This window comes from Varanus komodoensis, unplaced genomic scaffold (genome assembly GCF_004798865.1).
Source record: "Varanus komodoensis strain SLA01 unplaced genomic scaffold, ASM479886v1 scaffold28, whole genome shotgun sequence".
NCBI lineage: Eukaryota > Metazoa > Chordata > Lepidosauria > Squamata > Varanidae > Varanus > Varanus komodoensis.
The window spans coordinates 7,978,274-7,996,054 of NW_025335727.1; the positions used below are offsets into that span (position 1 = coordinate 7,978,274).

Consider the following 17,781-nt stretch of genomic DNA (forward strand, 5'->3'; position numbering starts at 1 on the left):
TTTGTCTAACTCTAATCCACACAGAAACAGACAAGAAGCAGATTTTCCTAGCAGCAGTATACTGTTCCTTGCAAAGTGTTTTCAGTTTCAGCCTAAAAACCCAAAGCCCCGCTTCTAGTGTATGAAAGCTCCTGAAACCAGCTCCTCAGTGCATCTGCTTGCATTTCTGAACTCTTTTTGGGGATATGGCTATAGGTGCTTTCGTAAGGCATCAACACTTCAAGATTTCCCCACACACCATCGATGGATTATCTCTTTTGGTCTGATAGCAGTAGCAGCGCCAGTGCCAAGGTGGCAGTGCCAAGTCTGATATTCTCATCAGAGAAGAATGGGAGGGACTGGAGTTCAATGCAATGGTTCCTGGCATGGAGGAAAGAGATTGTGTTAGACATGCATACAGATGTGCAGAATCTGCGCACCGGTATGCAGGATAATGTAGTTGCACACTTCAGTCCTCCATGGTGTCCCCAGGACCTTGATTCATAAAGTGAGAAGCAGCAGCTGTATATAGATCTCATTCTCTGGATTGTAGTGAATCAGTCGTAATGCTTCGAAATCCCCACTACTATAAAATGCTTGGGGATGGCTTCAGCTGGGAGGAGGCAGTGAATCAAATCATATTATCTTGAAATCTTTCATCTTCTGGGTCTCACACAGAAGAAGGATCCACTCCTGCATAAATATTTAAATCCTAATGGGGGGATTTGATGGAGTTTTTCATTCAAGTATATGCACTTCTTTGTTCTTTAGACCATATAAGATGTATATAATTAATAAGCTTGCATTGCCCCTTTACATGGACAGATTTTCTGACTGTCAATTTTTTTTTCATGAGCAAGCTGTGCTGTCTTGTAATGAAAATAGGTTGTTTCTCACGGATTTATTTTTCTAATTATTTTTGGCAAGTATCAATAATTAATATCCCATACTTCCAAACAATCTGCCCTGCCTTTTACAGATGACACCTTTAATTTAAAGCATGGCTCTGTGTGTGTGAGTGTGTGTGTACACATGATTACACTTATTCCAGTTGCACTGCATTGAAAATAGAAACAAGGCTGTGTCCTTTCATTGCACACCTACCTTCTGGTTTTACAGAGCTGTGCATTTGATGCAGACAGTGAGACTTCTTTTCACTGCTAATCTCATGGACCCCCTCTAGGGGTGGGGAACCCGGTTTTGCTGCTGAGGGTCCCATTACCTTGAGGATCAAGTGGCACATGCCTGCAGTGAGTGGAGCCAAAGCCAGTGGTGGACAGCACCAAGCCCTTCTCTGCTTCCTTCTTCTCTCCCTTTTCTCTCACACACTGTTTGACAGTCCACTTTTCACCCTCTCTGTAAAACTGTTTTCTCTCCTCTTGCTCCTTTTCTCTCTCATTTATTCTCTTGCTGACCCCACTTTGCTCACACTCTTTCTTTCTGACATCCCCTCTTTCTCTTGCTGTTGCTCCTTTGCTTGCATTCTCTCCTTTCTGACACCCACCTCTCTCTCTTTCTGACATGCCCTTTTCCTGTCTCTGTGCCACCATTTTCTCTTGCTGCCTCCTCCTTCCCCCCTCATTTCTCCATCTTCCTTCTGACCCAGCAGCCTGTGGGGGAAGGATGGATCCCTCGTGTCAGAGGTGTGGGCTGATTACTTGCAGAGAGAAATGAGACGGGAGGTTGCATGTCATCCGAGGGCCAGGCTGCCCACCCAAACACAGACAGTACAATCCCGTACAATGGGACTTGCTCCCAGACAGGTGGTTATAAGGATTAGAGCCATAGTAGCCCTTGGGAAATTGCTTGGGAATGCCTGTTTCCAAGGTCTTGGATATGCAAAAGCGACTCTGCAATGCAATCCATCATCACCTCTCATGGCAAGCATCATCACCTTGCTCACAATTCACCTGGGTATGCCACTAAACTTACCTGTGACTTGCAGGATCTACCTTGTGCCCTGGTGATAACATCTTATGATGGAGAAATACATGCCACATTTCAGTTGCGTTCAAATTGCTGGAATTGCAGCTTTGCAGTAAAAGATGGCACAACTCTCATTTCCATCTCACATGCCTAATGCTAACTACAGACCTGGGTGTTTGCTCTTGTCCTAGTCCTAGAAGTGATAGCTACAAAGTGACGTATTTTCCTAGTTAGAATTGTTTACACCACAAAAATCTCAGTGGCTTTATACAAATCCTGTGATGCTCACCACCTAGTGGCCATTTCTTTCTTCTTTGGCATGCAACCAAACAAGAATTATTCCTTGTTAACGCCCTTGAATTTTACTATGGGTAACTAGAAAGTCAGACTCCATATGAATTCTAATTAGGTATGATGTAATTGTTTGGCAACTTACTGATTTTTTTTTAAATAAAGAATTAGGGAGACTCAAGGGCATCTCTGGAAATGAAACAGTGCAGAAATTGGCAGGCCTGCATGATAATCATTTGTCAGCTGGAATAGAAACAAATATGTGGTCAAAGGGAGAAGAAGGCTTCCAATCAGAATGCAAGTCTTGACCATTTGCTGCAGGGCAGATTCACTTCTTTGTATAGTTTTGTTAGGGTTTACAAACATCCAGAGGTGTGCGAAGGTTCCGGACTTGCGCATGAAGGGCAGATCTAGATTGCAAGGTTATATTTATACCTCTTGAGCTGTCATTAATTCCTCTGAAGCGCTTAGGGAATTGTGGGCACTTGGCTTTTTCTAGGACCATGTACAGCCTCACACAGGGGGAAAAAAAATCTGGGCTTCTCTAGGGATGGGTGATAGCGATGTAAATCTATTTAAACCTGCCATGAATACATTTTTCTTGTGCCAGTTGAAGAGGAATGGGATTTGGTAATGGACCATTCATGAATGCTTTGCCGGCCTCTCAAAGATTCATACAGTCTCCTTTTCTGGTGGCTTGGGAGGCTGCGATCATTGAACTATGGAGGCTGCAGTCATTGAAAGTCACCTCTGAGTGGGTCACTATTTTTATTATTCTCTATTCCTATATATTACTCTAACACTAGCATTATATAACAAATAGAGATGTGTGTGTTGGTGTGTGCATGCACAGATATATGCACACACATTTTTATACTGATGTATCATCATCTCCCTGTGTTCTGATTGAACTGTTGATACCTGTCTGACTTACCAAATCAGCAAACAATTACCAAGTTATCTGGGTTTTACATGAATGTGAAAACCAGTTAAACAGGCTGAAGAAGTTTGGCATGTATAAGCTGAAAAAGCTTTCTGAACCTTCTTCTGTTTTGCTTTGTTTTGTAACAATAACATCACAGCTATACTGACTCCCCAGTCTTGTCTTTTCCTTTCAGGGAAAATAAACGATACCGAGTCTACATAGTAATCCCCCTGCTTCCAGGATTTGAAGGGGATATCTCTACAGGAGGAGGAAACGCACTGCAGGCAATCATGCACTTTAACTACAGGTATGCTGGATGATCCAGACTTTGGAGGTTCTTTTATTCTCTGCTCTGGGTAGTGGTGTTTTATTGAAGGGAATCTGAGTAGCGCATAGTCAAATGATTGAATTCGCTTCCACAAGAAGTTGTGGCCACCATTTTGGATGGCTTCAAAAGAGGATTGGGCAAAGTCATGGAGATGGTACCAGTCCTGCCCTGTTGATGGCTTTCCCATAGGCTGCTCATTGGCCACTGTGTGAGCAGATGCTGGGCTAGATGGAACCTTGGCCTGATCCAGGATGGCTTTCCTTACGTTCTGAGAGTTGAGGTCAGCGCCACCCTTCTGCCAAGCCCCACGGACAGAAAGACAAAGGAGATTTCTGGTGTATGCTTTGTTCCTGGATCCAAAAAGCTGATCTGAACCAAGGCCAGTGCCATAATTAGTGCAGACCGGAATAAGGAGAATATCATTTGCCCCTTGAGATCATTTGATTCCCAGCAGGAACACTGGGAGGGTGACCTGTTGCACTGAGCAGGAACCAGCCTTTGTGGCACGGAAGCATTCTCTGATGGCAGTGACCACATTCAGCAAAGTAGCTGCACGCACACTGCACCTTCTCCCTTTAGGGAGAGATCGCTGGGTAGGTGAAGCCACCACTGTGACTCCAAGCAGCCTTAGGGCTGCAGGTAGACAGGTGCTGCAGGTGAGTTAGGCCTGTGAGCTGGAGGGTTTTTTTTAGGGGAACCTCAGCAAAGTGTAGTCTGGTGGAACATCCCCTTAGGACTTTTCTACTGGGAAAAGATTATTGTTGTGCCATTCTGTAAACTGGCACCATAAACTGTTATAGTTGCAAAAGGGGCTGCATGGGAGATTGCACTTCAAGAAATGCAATCTCTAAGCTCTCTTAGACACATGGAAATGGCAGAGTGGTTCTTACCTTTAAGTTGAAATCACTGCTATGATTATGGGGTTCATTTACTTAGGGTATGATGCATGTGGCAATTTACAGAGAAACATAAGGTTTTGAAAAGCTAGGCTTCTGCTTCAGGGAGTCTATGATACAAATTTTTGACAACATGGGAAGCAATAATGGGGAAAGGATGCAGTGCAGATGCTGGAGCACACACAAGTCCTGTTTGCAGAATCTGTCCACATGGAAGTCTTTACAGAAATGGCAAGAGGTTAAGGAGGGGTTTGAAGGGGAAGAGAGGAAGCCACACAAAAGTGTCCTTGGACAACTTCCTTGGAACCTTGTTTCTTATTTCCTAGTCAACTCAAATCATTCATTGTGTAGTTCTATCAAATCGTCAGCAGAGGGAGCACAGAGTTTTGTGTTGTGCCTTGCCAAGAAGATCTGAAGGGGCACTTTTGCTCATAGACTTTAAAAAATTAAGCTTCCTTCCCTTATTTTGCCATTTTCTTTCAGTCCTTCTTTCTTTACCAGGCTGCAGCAAACAAGAAACTATAGTTTAAAGCATGAACACAATGGAGCACACCATTCTGCTCATACTGCCTAAAACAGCATTTTCCTTCTCAGTTTTGTTTGCACGCCAGGATTTGACTTATATGGCATGATGTGCTGAAAGTGACTCATACATGTAGCTTGTTCCCTCGTTGCCCTTGCAGAGTAATCCAAACAATATGGAGCATTTGCAAGGGTCATGCCGTGTCTGGAAACCTCCTTGCCTGACTCACTTCTTAGGGCTGCCTACAAACATTATGATTTAGGATTTGCCTTAATTTAGGCTAGACTGTTTGCCCAGTGAGCCTCATCTTTCCCCATCCCCTACTCCCTGATGGGTAGCAGGCCATGGATTGGAGATGCCTTAATTGCAGTTGACACATAACCAGTTAAGATGCCTTAACTGGAAATGACACAGATTCAACCTAAGATCTGCGTGGAAGCAGGTGCCCCACCATCGATGCTTTGATATCTGCAAAGGTACAACCATCCAATTCCTGCAGGCAGGACTTTTCTATAATCTAAACTGTACACTCTAGGCACAAATCATACCAATGGACCAACAAGCCCAATCTGAGTGAGCAGAAAGAGGAAATGGTGGGGTGCCACCATCTTACCCCCTGTAAATTTGTGACAGGGCTGGTGGCTTGGAAGGGCTGAAGGAAACTGCACAGTTGAGCTGCAGCCAGTTGATCTCATGGGCTCAAAGTTGAGTCTAGGCAAACAGGCACAAGTTACAAGCTTTGTGAGACCAGATGGAAACCAGATCCTTTCTATCACCCAACCCTGCGAGATAATAATTGCTGTACTTGTGATTATACCTTAACATTTGGGTAGCACAGTTGAGTGTCGAGAGTGCCCAGTGTTCACAATCCTCACAGAACACTTGTAGGGAAGGCCATTATTACCACAACTGTGCTGCAGCTGGAGGACCAAGGCTGTGGTATACACAAAACCGGTGAAGATTCTACAGTGCTCTGGGTGCTGTCAAACAGCAGCTCCCATCATCCCCCGCCATTGGTTATGCTAGAGTTTGACAATATCCAGAGGACCACACATTGCCCATGTATGACAGAAAGCCATCTACTTTCCCCAACCAGATATCTTCCAGAAGTGCTGGAGCAAAACTCCCAGCATTCCCCATTCTGTCTGGAGATGCTGGAAACTGTACTTTAACACATGTGGAAGGCACCAAGTTGGGTAAGGCTGATCTAATGACTTCCTGACACGGGGGAGATTTCAACCAGGAATGCTGCAGCTTGGCTTTCAGTCACTATGCTGTTCCACCTCTTCAGATTACAGGATTCTGCATACCGCCACACTGGAGGTGGCATAGCTCAGCAGCTCCCCCTTCTCGCAGGCATTCAGGGTTGCACAGACAATAAACCACTTAAAAGTGCAATCCTATCCATGATTAAACAGGAAAAAAACTCCAGCCATGCCACTAGTTGTGGGAGTTGTTTCTCCCAGAACTTGCACAAGATTGCACTCTAACTCTGGTACCAGCCTCCCCACATCTTATCACCTGCAGAAGATAAGATAAGAGTGAAATACATTTGGGTGTCATACTTCTTGAACGTATTATCTAGTGGTTAAGCACCAAAGCGATCGTGCTGTGGTTAGAGGATGGTCAGTTTCATCTTCCTGCTCCTCCTCCAGGTTTTTTGTCATTGCATGCGCACTTGGCTTTTTTCAGCTGCTGGGTAATGGTGCCTTTCTATAGTAAAGCCAAATATAATGGCTTGGATCCATGTTAGTATTTGCACATGGCTTGCACTGCAATCAGAGGGAATGAAGCCAAGTCACAACTAACTTCCAGTGCTGGCCTCAGTCGTGGGCAATGGGATATGCAGGCCGGCACACTTCTGCAAACTCCCTAAAATACATTTTTTGACTTTGTAAATGTGTTTCCAGTTTCATAAGAAATCAAAACTTACATCCCTTTGGTGAACTGTTGTGGGGAAGGGGAGTTTTCTTCATGAGCCAGCAACCTTAGCAGACGAATTACAGAAAGGGTGCTGGGGTAGCAAATGAGGTTTCTGGGATAGGTGCTGGTATCAACCTGGAGGATTAAAGGAGAAACAAAGCACAGCAAGCTGCCAGGGAGTAAAAACCATGCCATCTGCCCACAGTGGCTTAGTATGACATGCAAACTCACTCACGAATAGCCAAGCCTGATTCCAGACCTGGAATCTTCATTCTCCTTCCCAAAGTCCCAGAGCTCAGTTGATAGCCAAGTTTCTAGTCCTTCATACCAGGCTAGGTCAATTGTACTGTTGGCCACACATAGGCAGGGGTTAGTTTCTACTATGTGCAATATATAGTATCTGCAGAACTACCAAGTACCTACCAAAATGTTTGGAACTGAATCACTGAAGCAAATTATTGTTTGATTTCGTAGCTTATGCATACAGGTATAATATTAAACATTAACTTTGTGACTCATTTTCTTAGCAAAATCACAGATTGGATCTTGTGCTTGCTTGTTGTAAGTACTTACAACTGAGAGTAGTGCAAGTGAAAACAGTCATTTTCTTCCCACTGTTGACCTATGACAGTTCTTCATACATTTCAAATTGGAAAAAGAGTGTCCCTTCACAGCTAGTTCCCAAAATGGCAAGATCCCTTCTGCTGAAAAAATGACACTTGTCACCAACTTGTCACTTATTTGAGGAATAATAATGCCTGTCACTCATTTCCTGTCTGCATATGTCTGTGAGCACAATAATAATAATTAAAAATCATCTATAAATGGGCTTTGATGGATAGGGCTCTTTGCTCTAGAAGTCATTCATCACTGGATATAGGTAGCTAAAGGCACGAGGTAGCTAAAGGCTCAATCCTATGCCTTTAGTCGTAGGCTGAAGTTGTAGGTCAGAAAGGACCTGCATCATGGGTTCTATGCCGAAAAAAGTCTACAACTCATGGGCTGTTTTTAATTTTTATTCCTTTGGTCTTTTGCATAGGATTGTGCCCTAAACCCTTCACTGAATGTGAGACATGTTGCTTTTCATTTGCCAATCTCAAGCATAGGTTTACATGTTATAAGATAGAAGGACTGTGTGCAAAATTTGTTACCAGCACTCCATCCAAAGCAGTATTGTCCGTGCTGGCTTCATCAAAAGCATCAACAATTCCAGATTCTCATTCCCTTGCTCTGTACCTCCCTGTAGATGAAACAGCAGCATTCTGGTTGGCTAATGGCTAGACAATGCTTCCAAGCTTAGAGCAGCCAAATGTTGTTCAGCATGGTCGCAGCCACATGTGCTCTCCTAATGACACAATGGTGGTGAGAAAACTACCTGACAATTTCCCCGCTCCTGTAGACAAGGGATAGCACTTCTCTGGACCATCACAGCAACATTTCTGGTTAAATCTGCTATGTAGGCGTTATGGGTGGCAACCATCCATGCCTGGAGAACAGGAAAGATCTAGTTTGTTTGAATGAAAAGTTGGGAATTTGCAAGAATATCTGGCAATTCTGGGGGATATCTTGGAGGTTAGAATTTTCCAGGACTGAGCCCCACTAGTCCAAGGTAACACATACATTGTGTATATCTTCTGTGCATAGATGTATGATTTTGGGATGTATAGATATGTAAATATCTATCTATAGATCTGTGTTGTGAGCCTAGGATTGGGAGAGTGGCTGGAGCCTATGAAGACTTTAATCTGGCCCCATACCAGGGCTGACATTGCATGCCTCTGTTTCTTTCTGCACATGAGGTCTCTAGCCAAAGCAACCACTCCCTAGTCACTGCCTCAATCAAGAAAACTTCGCAGCTCCTTGTGGGGGTTCCCCTGCCACAATTAAGAGCCCCTCCTGGGGAACCAAGCCAGCCAATACACTGGCTTTGCTTCCCTCTTACTTTCTCAGCAGCATAGAATTGATTGGTCTGGTGGGCCAAATTTGGTCTACTGGGCAGAGCTTCCCCACCTCGATTTTCCACTGGCTGTGCACCGTCTTGATGACTTTTTGCAGATAAGGGATTATATACATGGAAGTAATATAAGAAGAAGTTTCCTATGAGGAAGGAAGAGAGGATAGTGGGTCAGCTTCTCCCCTCACCCCCAAATTTCCAGGTCAATGATTAGTAAGTGGCTACCATGTTCTCCAAACTTTGCTCTAGGTTTTGGGTCCACAACTTGATCAGTGCTGATCAGAAAGCCAGACTTGCCTCTGGGGCCTCAAGTGGCTGATCCCATGAAGCCATCAAAGCATAAATGTGCTCTTGCCATGCTTGCACCTTCACTGTTATCTCCAAAATCAACCCTGTCAGATGGTTTTCCCCTTCTCACCCTCTTCCCCCCTCAGTGCAGCCTTTGGTATTGAGTCACTTGTGTTGCCTATCATCATTTCATAGATGAATGTATCTGGTGATTTTAATTAGCTCCATCCTTGTAAACTTGTTCACGTGCTGCTGTTTGCTGAGTTTAATTGTGGTCTTAATTCTTCCAGGACCATGTGCAGAGGAGATAATTCGATCATGGGACAGCTGAAAGCCGAGAGTAAGTGCTTTGCTTTGCTCTGTGCGTGCTGCTCGCTGTTGGGCCTCGAGGACACTAAACTTTGATTGATACGCTATAAAGCACACGTTAGCAGGCGTAATTGCTGGATTGTATAACCAGTAGCGCAGGAGGCCTCAATTATGTCAAGGAGATCTTCAAAATAGAGGAAACAGGCTAACAAAACAACATCTGGGTGTCTGACAAAACAGAATAAAGCTGCAGTTTTCAGCATCCCTTTGGATACAGTTCAAAGTGAATTATCCTTCCTGCGTGCATTTGTTTTTAACTTGATACCATTGCACCAAGTGGATTATCTAGGCTAAATCATGTGGAATCAGGTGAGTAAGCTGGAACTGCTAGCCCTTCTGAACAACCATGACTTACCACTTTTCTCTTTGGTCTAGATCAGTTGTGAGTTGTAGGTAAGCAGTACGCCAGCTTCCCAAACTGGTTTCCTCCATATGTTTTGGTCCACATCTTCTATGATCATTGGCCATGCTGGATGGGACTGATGGGAGTTGTGGTCCAAAGCCTCTAGGGGGAGTCCGAGTTGAGGAAGGCTGCTATAGGCCTTGACACATTAGTCCACCTGCTAAGGTGTTCGGTCCTGAAACCAATTAGTAGCAGTGACACTCCTTAAATAAAGCCAGTGGCCTAAACTAGCTAAAGACAGACAAATTAACAGCAGCCCATTGATTTATTAAATCGTTTATTTTTATCACTCAATTTCTCAAGAATTCTGGGTGGTTCACCACCTAGTCTAACCTCCTGTTTGACAAAGGAGGTCCAGAACTTGAACAATCCCTACAGAAGGCTTACCCCTCTCAGTCTGAAGACCTTTGAAAAGATCCTCAGGCACTAGGTCATTGGTTCCACTGATGATTTGCTATTCTTATCAAAACCTTTCCCCAAATAATCAAGCAGAACCTTTTGTAACTTAAGCCCAGCAGATTATTTGTCCCACTTCTCATTCCTAAAGCCCTTCTGTTCTTGTCTCTTTTTTAACACCCCACCCCACCCCCGCATCGTTTCCTTCAGTGGGAGACCAGTGGATTAATTACATCTCCTTCTGTGGGCTTCGAAACTATGCTGAGCTGGATGGGAAGCTTGTCACAGAGCTAATCTACGTTCACAGTAAGCTGATGATTGCTGATGACAACACAGTCATCATTGGTAAGTGCCAAATTTGTTAAAGAGTGTGTTTGTTCAGTATCTCAAATTAAAAATGCCTGGCTAGATTGTGGAGGGTCCGATCTTAGAACGTGCAGTGCTCAGCCAAAGCAGCATCCCCAAAGCTGACGTGAGAATAAAGTCGCTTTCCCTGTGTTATTTGTCTTGAACCCTGCTGAAAGAAGCTGTGAGGCATTTTTGAGAAAGACATCTCAAGGCATAATGCTATGCATGGCTAAACAGAAAAAGTCCCTCAACTAGCAGGATTGGCTTCAACAGCATGCTGGCCCTGGAATGCTGAAAGTTGTAGGATGTTTTTCTGTCTAACCATGCATAGGATTGCACCTTAAAAAAATCAAACCATCTGTATAGCTGTGCAAACATTTGGGATCAGGATGTGATAGCTCCAAGTTGCATGTTACTATCTTGCCATAAGATCAGCAGAAAAGCCCTGCTGGGTGAGATGAAAAACCCCTCTCACGTTTCCCATTCAGGAGATGAAAGCAGGCACTCTGTCCAGTTGTTGGTCCTCAGTACCTGCTACGTGAAGGCATAGTCCTCTGAGCTTGAAACTTCCATAAATCTTCATGACCCATAGCCACAGAGACGTGGCACTTGCAACAAAACGTTGCAGTACAGAACTCTTGCTCAGGATCCCTGGTTCTCCATCCCCTTACTGCCACTGCAGCGTTCATTCACCATCCTGTCACCACTGAGCCTATTCAGACCTCACTCAGCTGTTTTGTGGTTCTCCCCGCTTCCTCCATGTACTTGGCTAACAGCCTTGTGAAGCCGTCAGAACTCTGTGGCCATCACCACAGCATTGTGGCTTTGTAAGAGGGATGGATGAGGCAGACGGTCTTGTGATATCCCAGCTGTCTGTGGCTGAGACAGCAAACACTGCCCCACGAGATAGCAGGCCTGAGGCTGGCAGCTAGGCCAAAGGTTGATCTCATATTTAGAAACCAACAAGAAGGCCAAAGGGCCAGCACATTCAAATCTGAAAGCTGCTTTGTCCTGAATTGCCCTGACAATAGACCATGAAGATCTGAAATACAGTGGATTATAGCAGAGTTTCTCCCATTTATTTATTTATTTATTTAAACCATTTCTATGCTGCCCCATTCGCAAAAAGCCTCGGGGCGGCTTACAACATAAATAAACAATTATATAATTAGCCTTAAAAATCCGGAAATTTCTCAGCACATACACAAAAACCCAATAAATACGATCAATAAATTAACAATTAAAATAACTTTTAAATAAAAAGGTCTTGGCCTCATTTACCCTCATTCTGTTTTCTTATCTAGTGTCCACTCATCTGACATTCATTTCTGAGGGGAGAAATAACTAGTATTGCAGTAAAATTGTAAGCAAAACATTGGCCCTGGTTGCACAGAGTCGAATGAAGATAGTTCAAATCCCAAGCATGCAAGACAGATTTAACAAACAACTTTCCGGTTTGCAAACATGATTGTTTTTCCCTTGGGGAAAATATTCAGTATACTGGGAGCAGGGGTTGTTGTTGTTTTGCATGCATGCATGTATGTATGAGCTGCCTAAAATTGATCAGGGAAGTACAACAAATAAAAGTGAAAAGTTGTAATCTAGTTATATAAGTCATAAGACAACATTCTGAGTCATTCTCTTTTGATTTACTCCAGAAAATTAGGGGAACAAATTCAACAGATGTAGGAGAACAATCCCATCCAACTGTACTAGACTTAGAAAAAGCACTATATTACAAGAAGTACACTGTTTCATATGAAATTAGTTTCCAGAGAGGTGAACAATAAAGAGTGAGAAGCTGGAATGAAAATACAAAATGAACACATTTACTATGTCGATAAAGCAGTGGCTAGCCAATCAGTGAAATCTTATTTGTTTAAATAAAAATGATTTAATCAGGCACAAAAGCCCAAACATCAATGCCTACATAAGGTCAACACACAGGGAGTTCCACAGAGGTGAATGAGTACACTGAAGGCTCCGCTCTAGGTGGAGCCCAAATGGGTTGCATCTCCACGACCTCCACGTGACAGGGCAGGCCGATATTTAGCCCTGTGCAAAGCAACAAGGGGGGATGTAATCATTTTTAGAGTTATTTCTTTATGCATCCCAATCTTCTCCACTATTTACCCATGCCCAGTGCTTGAAGTGAGGTGGGATGGAGTGGGATTGCAATCTCATTTCTTTTCAGACAGACCAAAATCCATCCAGATGCTTTTCAGTAGACACAACAATGTCTAGCCTAATGTCAAATGAAAGCACCCACTTCCTTTTTCTTGCTCTCTCCCACTGTCGTGCCTTATGGCTCGACAGAGGCGTTGGCATGCGAGAGAGGGCCAGAAGCTCACAGTGAGGGTCAGGCATTGGAACCCAGGGCCCAAACAGCCCCTTAGCAGCCCGACTCTGAGGCTTCCGAGCGAGTAGCCTCCCCACACCCTAGCTCTGTGTTGTTGGAGCAGAGTGCAGCTTCCCTTCCTCTAGACTCCGAGGTGTTTGAACAAGTTGCCCACCCGCCTCCAGACTCTGAAGCTGCTGGGCAGAGTCCTGGAGAACAGGAAGACGTAACAGGAAATTTATGGAACGCCCAACTCTGGAGAAGATTGCGGAGGCCAGACCAATTGGAACAGCAGGAGAGAAGTCTGTCCCACCCACGGACAGAAAGACGTGAGAGGAGATTGAGGTCCACATGATTTTCTCCTTCTTAGTTCAGAAAGGAGGGGGCAACTGAGCTGCTAGGAGCTCATTGCCAGAGCTTATCTGTTGCATCGTAAATCTTGTAGTAAATAGCAATAAAAGTCCTTAGTTTTATTGCTGACTGCTGTGTGAGTTAATTGGAGACGTGAGTTGTGGCCTCACAACACCCACACATCCCATCCACCAGAATGACTTGCAGGCATGTACCTGCATGCACGCACACTTGCATGCATGCTTGTACGCACTGCAGTCACTTTGTGCATGCCCATAACATTCTGGGTGCTCCATCGCCCTACCCGCCAGCCCATCATTAAGGGCATAGTAAAATCATGTCTTCCTTTTTTGGAAATACAGTCCGGAGAATGCACAGTATAAAGACCAGGCAAGAGCCAAAGGAAGTCAAAAACCAGGGAAGCAACCTTTGAGGCAATTTTCAGTTAGGAACATAGGATGCTCCCTTATCCTGAGCTAGCCAATTTAGCCCCAGAACTGTATGATGGTAGGGTTTGGTGTCAGGCAGGTGTTTTTCCAATCCTACCTGGAGATGCCAGGGACTGAACTTAGAACTTCTAGTAAACCAACCAGGTGCTCTTACCTCTGAGCCATGGCCCCTGCCTTGGAGCAAAGGGAGTGACTCAGTCCAGATGTTCTGAAATACTGCTGTTGTTAGCAGGAGTCCAGGAATCTACTGGCCTGGCCCAGGGAAGTTTGCATAGGGTTTTCAATCCATCTGGGAACAAACTGGAGCATGGAAAGTCTCTGGAGAAAGAGACAGATGAGTTGGATGCCGTTCCGATTTTCTGGACCTTCTGAACTAGTTGGAAAGCTGAGCTCTTTTTCACCGTGCCTAAAGCCCTTCATATCTAGGCCCAAAGGAGACCCGATTCCATTACATAAAAAAATCCTATGGTGATAGTTCTTTTAGCCAAGGGACTTCCAGGCCAAGCTCCCTCAGTCAGTATGAACAGTTTCCTTTCTATAGCTGCATGTTACCAAATCCAGCTAAGCCTGCCTCCTGTTCTATTTCTAATACACTGCTACAGGTATGTCAGGCAAAAGGAAGGCACAGCACTATTAACATAAGTGAACTACTCTGGTTTGATTATTGGACTCGTCACAATTTGATGCAATACAAAGGAAAAACTGGTTGATAAAAGAAATTTCCACTGGCCCTTTGCTGTGAAGGTTTTCTGTAGAGAACCAGGTCCATCTGGCTTGTATAAATTTTAGGATTTGTCTCAATGCTTCAGCACTTTGTCATCTGCTCCTCGAAGAATAGATTTGCCATGAAATCTGGATGCTTTCTGCCAATATGTGTGCTCCAACAGTTTTGTTTCCAAGAGACTGGGATAGGGTGTGCAATACATCAAGAAAAAGGCCTTCACTTTCTTATTTTTCCCCTTTCTGCTCAAGAGGTTGAAAAGGCCACCTCTATCTTTGTACACTTTTAGAATACAAGTGCCTCCCCCCACAGTTTTCTTACCCTTGGTATTGTTAAGAAAGTTCTTTGCATACTGTTGTATGGTAGACAATCCAGAACTGCAAAACAATCAAGTCATTCCTGGCCTCCAACATAGCCTGCTTATTTTATTATTAAATTTGGTTGAGCTAAACGGCTTGTCCCTTTCCTGTGAAAAAGACACAGAGGTGCATAACACAGTCATCAGCTGCAATCTCCCACAGCTGTTTTTAATATATTAATTAACATTCAGAAAGTTTTATACATAACTCCAAAGTAACCTCTTCTTTGGTCCTTGGGCAAGGATGATCTAGACTAGCCCCTAGCACCAGCTTCCAGATTCTTCTCAAATAATCTGAGCTGAAGAGCACCTCCACAACATGGTAGCCCTCTGGAGTGCCCAACTGGTCTTGGCTGCAAGGTTGGTCAAAATTTAACTGGACAGAGCCATCCCACCCAATGAAGGAAAGCGGGAAAAAGGAGAAGTGAGCCAGGGAGCTTGGAGTTTGATAGGGCAGGCTTTCTGAAACAGAGAGGTCCTCGAATGCATACTTGCCCCTTCCCTAAAGCTCTAAAGAAAAAGGAGAAACAGCCCAAGGAAGGGTTCGAGGAGGGGATGAAGACACCAAACAGAATGAAGTATTCTTCCTTGTTGCTAGAATCATAGGATGCTTAACTTACAATACTAGGCAGCACTTGTCCACCACATCCTCTTTACCCAGGAAGGTTCACTGTCTCACAATGGCAACGTTCACAACCGCCACAAAATTCCACATGCTGCAACTTCTGCAGAGAGGATCTGCATAGCAGACATTTCACTGTCGCCACACTTCAGTGCAGTTGTATTGCTCTCAAAAACAGCTCGGAGCTACCAGAGACATTAAACACTGAATATTTTTGTGATTTGGACTGAGAATTGTTTAACCTTCTCTTGTACTCCAGAGTTTATGAAGCATGTGGTGTTACACTCTTTTTCTCCATTTTGTTATTGGCTGTTTTTATGGGGGTTTGATTCTTTATCTTAGGAAGAACCTTAGACATAAGGCTGTCTTAACAAATCTTCAGCTGCCAACCTTTACCAGCCTCTGTTGTTTCATTAATGTGAAAGCAATGGATAATGTTCAGAAGGCATTCATATCAATCAGCTCCAGAATTTGCATGAATTGTCAGAGGGGATTCAGTCAGTTCTTTTCTGACTGCTAGCAGAGGAAGAGTTTGGAACTGGTTGGAGAACTAATGGGGTCTAATAGTTTACATGAAGGCTGAAGGTAGTACGACAGAAGTATTGCTGTCCATTAGAGTGGCCAAATGTTCTACTTCACAAAGGGCAGTTCTTGGGAGAGCTGGCAGACCGTTCTGGATTTGATTGGCTATGCAAGTTTAAAGATCAATAAAAATGGAAAAGAAACAGGGAGGCCCTTGGAGTTACACACTCAGCACTTCAATGGCAGACCAAGCAAGCATTCAGATCCCCCAGTCAGCCTCCCCATTACAGTGACATTTATATAGGTATTTATTATTTGAGTCATACCCCAACTTTCATCTGAGAAAATAGCAGTCAAGGTCACAAAGAATCATAGATAAATAAAAAAGCAAGAGTAAAGCAATACTAAAATGCATTGAATTTGTATTTGTACATAAAATCTACTATTGAAAACACAATAACAGGCAATGGCACCCCACCCATCAGATAAGCTTGACATGCCAAAGGTCTGCCTTCAGCTTTTATTTCTGTCTTCTGTTTCTGTTTCAATAACAGTATTTTGAAATTATGCACACTGATGACACCTTCCATCCTCTTTTTTGGTAAAGCATTTTGTCTTTTTTTGACAATGCTTAAGTGGCCACCCTTTGCTCATACTGAATGAGTCAGCTCACCGTGCAAAATAGATTGTATAGGTATTTGCAGCAGTGTGGTTGACCCCATGAAGGAGATCTTGGCTTCCTCAAACTTTTCCCTCCTTACAAGTGCTGATCCCAAGGGTACAGGTTTCTTTCAGCACTAAGCTCAAATTCCATTTTGGGACAGTTTTGGGGCGATCATATTCCAATGGGACATAGAGCTGAAGGCAAGAGGACCCAAATCCCAAAGATAAAAGCATATTTTAGCTTAAATCTCTCCCTGCCTTAAAAGAAGCATCGCAACCTTTTAGGATGGGGAAAAACTGCATGGAAGTCAGAAAACCAGCAAATGATCGATGCTGTGGGAAAAGCAGTAAGGCTATGGGAAGGGGCTTTGGCTATCTGGGGAACCAAGGGCTGGACTAGGAATCCAAGATGTGGCCTACTCTTGGTCTAAAAGGTCAGAATAAAAATAAAAGAAATGTTACAAAGACCAAGCATTCTACTGAAACAATTGGAATAAACAAGCCAGTGGTCGATGGCATTTCTTTTCCCTGTGGCAGATTCATTTACTGCTATCACTAAATTTGAAATGCTTTGCTTACAGACCAAACCACTCCTGATTATGTGTCATAATCTGTGCTGGGGTGCACCACAGGGCAATCCGAAACATGGCAATGAGCTTTTATGGTCCTTAGAGCCATTTAAAAGTGGTTACTTATTCATACCATGTGCGGCATTTTCTGTGTTTCTTCCCATACCGTGTCTCTAATAGGCTCTGCTAACATCAACGACCGCAGCATGCTAGGGAAACGAGACAGTGAAATGGCCGTCATCGTGCAGGACACAGAAACGGTTCCTTCCGTGATGGACGGGGAGGACTACAAGGCTGGAAAATTTGCTCAGTCTCTCCGCCTTCAGTGCTTTAGGTACCAGGGCTGCCAAAAGCTGCTTCATTAAAGTAGGGGTAAAAGCCAATTTGAAAACAGGAATTCATCATGGGCGTTTCACAGCACAGAAAATGTAGTAATCTTGTGAATTCTTCTGGTCTACTCAGGAGTAAGTCCCATTCAGTTCAGTAGGGCTTGCTCTCAAGAATGTGGGTATAAGATTGCAACCCTATGTTTGTGCTCTTGGTTGACTGCAGTGCAATCCTTATCCATGTTTAGACGGGAAAAAAATCCTGGAACTCCCAGCATTCCCCAGCCAGCCATGCTGTCAAATCCACACCTGA

General features: G+C 43.9%; 1 protein-coding gene across 4 annotated transcripts in view; it reads left to right on the forward strand.

Moving 5' to 3' along the window:
* Window positions 1–17,781, forward strand: part of PLD1 (phospholipase D1) — a 142,532-nt gene that overhangs the window by 120,116 nt on the left and 4,635 nt on the right. For 3 of the 4 annotated variants that reach the window (XM_044434463.1, XM_044434462.1, XM_044434464.1), the window contains exons 21-24: window positions 3,315–3,428; window positions 9,324–9,373; window positions 10,412–10,546; window positions 17,323–17,476. In XM_044434463.1, coding sequence (XP_044290398.1) covers window positions 3,315–3,428; window positions 9,324–9,373; window positions 10,412–10,546; window positions 17,323–17,476 — 453 coding nt within the window. Of the gene's footprint in view, window positions 1–3,314; window positions 3,429–9,323; window positions 9,374–10,411; window positions 11,730–17,322; window positions 17,477–17,781 lie in introns of those variants that run through there. The other variant, XM_044434465.1, reaches the window with a different exon arrangement.